Raw genomic sequence first — 4,249 nt, 5'->3', positions numbered from 1 at the left:
ATATTATCCGATATAAAAACAAAACTGTCTTTTCTTAATCAATTATTGAAGAGTGATGAAGGCACTGCAATGCAGTCAAGTGAAACAGTAATTACAGCACTCAGGGACAGAATAAATGAATTACCAAAAACAGAGCCAGATGATAATGGAGAAATTTACTATTTCATAAACAAACAGCAAATGACTTCATTGAGACAATGTGCTATAGGGACTGTAAAAGATTTTAGGGCAGCAGACTGTTTAACATTAAAAGGAGAGGAATCTGTGATCGAAGAACAGACAATTATTGTCAAAATAATCAAAACAGATGAACATGAAATATATGCAAATCAACTGAATGCAACATGGACACAGCCTACAGGGGAAACCAACATCTCTCAAATTCAAGAAGATGACAATGGAGATTATTTTGTGACAGGAAAATGCACAAGTCCAGGAGTTTGTAAACTAGATGTGAGTGCTGATGATGAACCAATTAACCAATCACCAATGACAATCAAAGTAGAAGGGGGAAGATTAGTAAATACTATTCAAATAAATGCAACATATATTATAGATGTAGTTAAGTGTGAAGATGACTCCTTACTGGTTTCATGTTTGACAAATGAAATGCTCAAGTACAAGCAATCAGGAGAATATATTGGTAAGGTTACACTACCACAAGGTGTGAATGTTAGCAGAATGTACAAAATGAAGAATGGTAACATAGCATTCAGTGATTGCAATGTTAATAAACCTATCAGAATATGCAATATGAATGGTCAGCTGATTAAAACAATTAGTGTGGGAGTACAGAATACACCACGGAGCATTCATGTGGATGAGACATCAAATGTTTTGTATGCAGCAAGTGGTGGGTTCAGTAGCTGTGTGTACATGTTTGACATGAATAATGGCAAGACCATCAAAACAATAGGGTCACATGGTACAAAAGAAGGTCAAATGATAATTGTCATTGATGTTACTCTTACTAACCAAGGACACCTTCTTGTATTGGAGTATGTCAACAGTAGATTACAATTATTTAATAATGAGGGAAGGTTCATAAAAGTCCTTGTTGAAGCAGGTGATGAGGATGGTAAAGTAAATTCTCCAAGTGCAGTAGTAGTTGATGAGGATGACAACATCATTATATCAAGTCAACGCAAACTACAGCTATTCAGTAGTGATGGAAATTTTATAAAAAGAATTGATAAACCAGAAGATGGAATCAACGATCCAGAGGGATTATCCATCATTTCATATCATCCAAGGAGACTTGCAGTAGCAAATCGTGGTGACAAAACAGTCAAAATATTCAATTATTAAATACTGACAGTCCACTTGCTTCACTTGTGTGTTTTCAACAATTCCAATTTATAAGTGTAGGAATATCTACATATCCATTATTTCATATCATCCACATAGAGTTAAGATATGGATCTTAAACTTAAAATAATTATTGAATACTAAAGTTGGCATAATGATTATAAACCTGTTAAACAATAATACTATAATCTGCAAACCTCAGTTGTTTTCAGTGTAGTTCTCATCAAATTTGAATCACACACTATTGATCTTATAATTTTATATTTTTGTAGTGTAAGTTTTTAATCATATCATGCATATACATGTTATTTTCTTGCATATGGATGTTAAATATTTTACTTTTCAATCTTTCTATTTTTTGTAGTCTATCAACTTGTATCTCTTTGATTTTCATAAATTTTGATATTTGCATGTTTTCTTTATTTTTTTTTAATTCCTGTATATTTCCTTTTTGTTTTTCTGTATAAAAAACCTAACAAGCTCACAACAGAGTGTATATTATAAACACACCAGACAGACATTCATATCCATTAAATGAATTATTCTGGTATATATTTAATCTTCCTTACAAACTTGAATCTGCCTAAAAATACTGATTCAAAGTGGTTGGACAAGGAAATATGGAAATATTTAAAATTAGGGGGGGGGGGGGGTGGTAAGCATTTTATTATTTCATCATCATAAAAAGGATATACTGTAAATGATTTAGTAGTTAAGCTTAGCTTTAGTTTGCATTCATCTTAAATGTAATCTGTATTCAACCAATAAATTTATAGATATTAATTGATAAAAAAAATTATCTGAACCTAATACGTATACTGTACATACGTATCAGGTTCAGATAAAAAAAATTATTATTATAGATATTAATGTGTAAAATTATCTGAATCTGATACGTATGTAAGTATAATAAGCAATTAGTAGAGCTCCGCATAGTACACTATAGGAAAATTATTATACAGAGGTTGGATTCAATGCTTGCAAAAATTTGCTGAGGGCCTGCAAGGCCTAAAGGAAATTTTTGAATGCATTAAATGTAACCTAATTTTCCATCAGCGTATGATGCATGCTCTACTAATTGCTTAATAAGTCAATCGCCGTCTTTTCATTATAGTTTTTGATAACCAACTGTTGCTATAGTGATATGATCAGTATACGTGTGCGTACTTATATTTAGCTGAGCATATGCTGATTTTTGCTCCTGCTGTACGCGTTTAATTAACTACACATCAGCAGTACAGTATGGATACGATGAATAATTATTGTACTGTTTGTAATGCTATTTTGATAGACTTTCGTCAAAGAAATAAACATTTTTCAGCATTTGAGAGAGAATACAGTCACTGACCTCTTTGGTCGGTGCATGACAGGTAAAATCGTGCGATGATATCATAACTAGGTTGGACAGGCCTAGTACTAGGAGGAGGCCTGGGCGGCCTCTTGCCTGGCTGTAGGCCTACATCTAAATGTGTTCCTTGAGTCTTTAAAACAGGTCTAGAATATTCCTATTAAACGTTCAGTTTGTTGAGTTTATGAGGGTCTATTGATTCAATTAATTCCTTAATTGTTCATACTTAATATTGAATTTGAAGTAACTCGGTCAAGTATTACAAAAAACTATATATCATGATTACGCAAGATTGAATCACATGATATAGTTCTTAACACACAAATCAAACAATTGATCATACCTTATTAGAAAATCTTTGAAAATGTCTGATGACTCTTGACAGACCAGATGACACAGTATTTACTTAGCTCCGCCTCCTCATCATCTGTGTTCTGATATCAACGAAATAGAAAGAAAAGCGTTTAACAAGTCATCTATTAGGTGTTCCAGATACACTTACAATTGATTCAATATTAAAATACATTATAAAGAAAAATTAAATAAATACATTTCAAATGAAAAAGTAATCCAGTAAATTTTTCACCTCTTGCTTTCAGCTCTTCCTTATTCTTCTTCATGGACTCTGCTGCCGTTGTTTGATTTGCTGAGGACGAAAACAAAACCCAGCTATGGATGAAAAAAATAGTCATGTAAAAACAAGAAAACATATTAGAATGTTTTAAATTTCACATAGATTAAAAAATTAAAGTGATATAAATTTCACACAGAATAATATTTTAGAGTACTTTAAATTTCACACAGATTAATATTAAAGTGCTTTAAATTTCACACAGATTCATATTAATAACCTGTACTATCCCCGTTGTTTGATTTGCTGAGGACGAAAACAAAACCCAGCTATGGATGAAAAAAATAGTATTGTAAAAACAAGAAAACATATTAGAATGTTTTAAATTTCACATAGATATTAAAAAATTAAAGTGATATAAATTTCACACAGAATAATATTTTAGAGTACTTTAAATTTCACACAGATTAATATTAAAGTGCTTTAAATTTCACACAGATTCATATTAATAACCTGTACTGTAATTTCACATAGATTAAAAAATTAAAGTGATATAAATTTCACACAGAATAATATTTTAGAGTACTTTAAATTTCACACAGATTAATATTAAAGTGCTTTAAATTTCTCACAGATTCATATTAATAACCTGTACTATCCCCTATTTAAAAAAAATTAAATTGACACTTTTCAGGAAAATAATAATACTGCTCTAATATATAGCTTTAAACATAAACAATTATATATTTTCTTAATTAGGACACATAGTAGAAAAAAAATGTGGATAATTAATTTTTATGTCATGTGACCTCATTAAGTATTCAAAATGGCCACCAAAACAAATAAAAAAAACCATTTTTTTCACATTTTTAGCCTATATACTGCCACCTATGTTATTATTGTCAGAATCATAATATGAATGGACAGGGAATTCAATAAGCTCTCAGGAACACCAACAATTTTGAAAATAGAGCAACAAATGTGGTTTTTATGTCATTTTTTGTGTATGTCATTCCGAACAC

At 30.7% G+C, this 4,249-nt stretch overlaps 1 protein-coding gene across 2 annotated transcripts in view; it reads left to right on the top strand.

Annotated features, from left to right (window-relative positions):
• Window positions 1-1,917, top strand: part of LOC117116832 (tripartite motif-containing protein 2-like) — a 27,299-nt gene extending 25,382 nt beyond the window's left edge. The window contains exon 3 of one of the 2 annotated variants that reach the window (XM_033260924.1): window positions 1-1,917. In XM_033260924.1, the coding sequence (XP_033116815.1) occupies window positions 1-1,308 (1,308 nt within the window). In that variant the 3' untranslated portion in view covers window positions 1,309-1,917. The other variant, XM_033260923.1, reaches the window with a different exon arrangement.
• Window positions 1,918-4,249: the final 2,332 nt, after the last annotated feature.

Source organism: Anneissia japonica, unplaced genomic scaffold (assembly GCF_011630105.1).
Source record: "Anneissia japonica isolate Jap-2015-1 unplaced genomic scaffold, ASM1163010v1 scaffold2028_len131717_cov125, whole genome shotgun sequence".
NCBI lineage: Eukaryota > Metazoa > Echinodermata > Crinoidea > Comatulida > Comatulidae > Anneissia > Anneissia japonica.
Note: the sequence above shows the minus strand (reverse complement) of the source record. Positions and strands in the feature narration are given on the sequence as shown.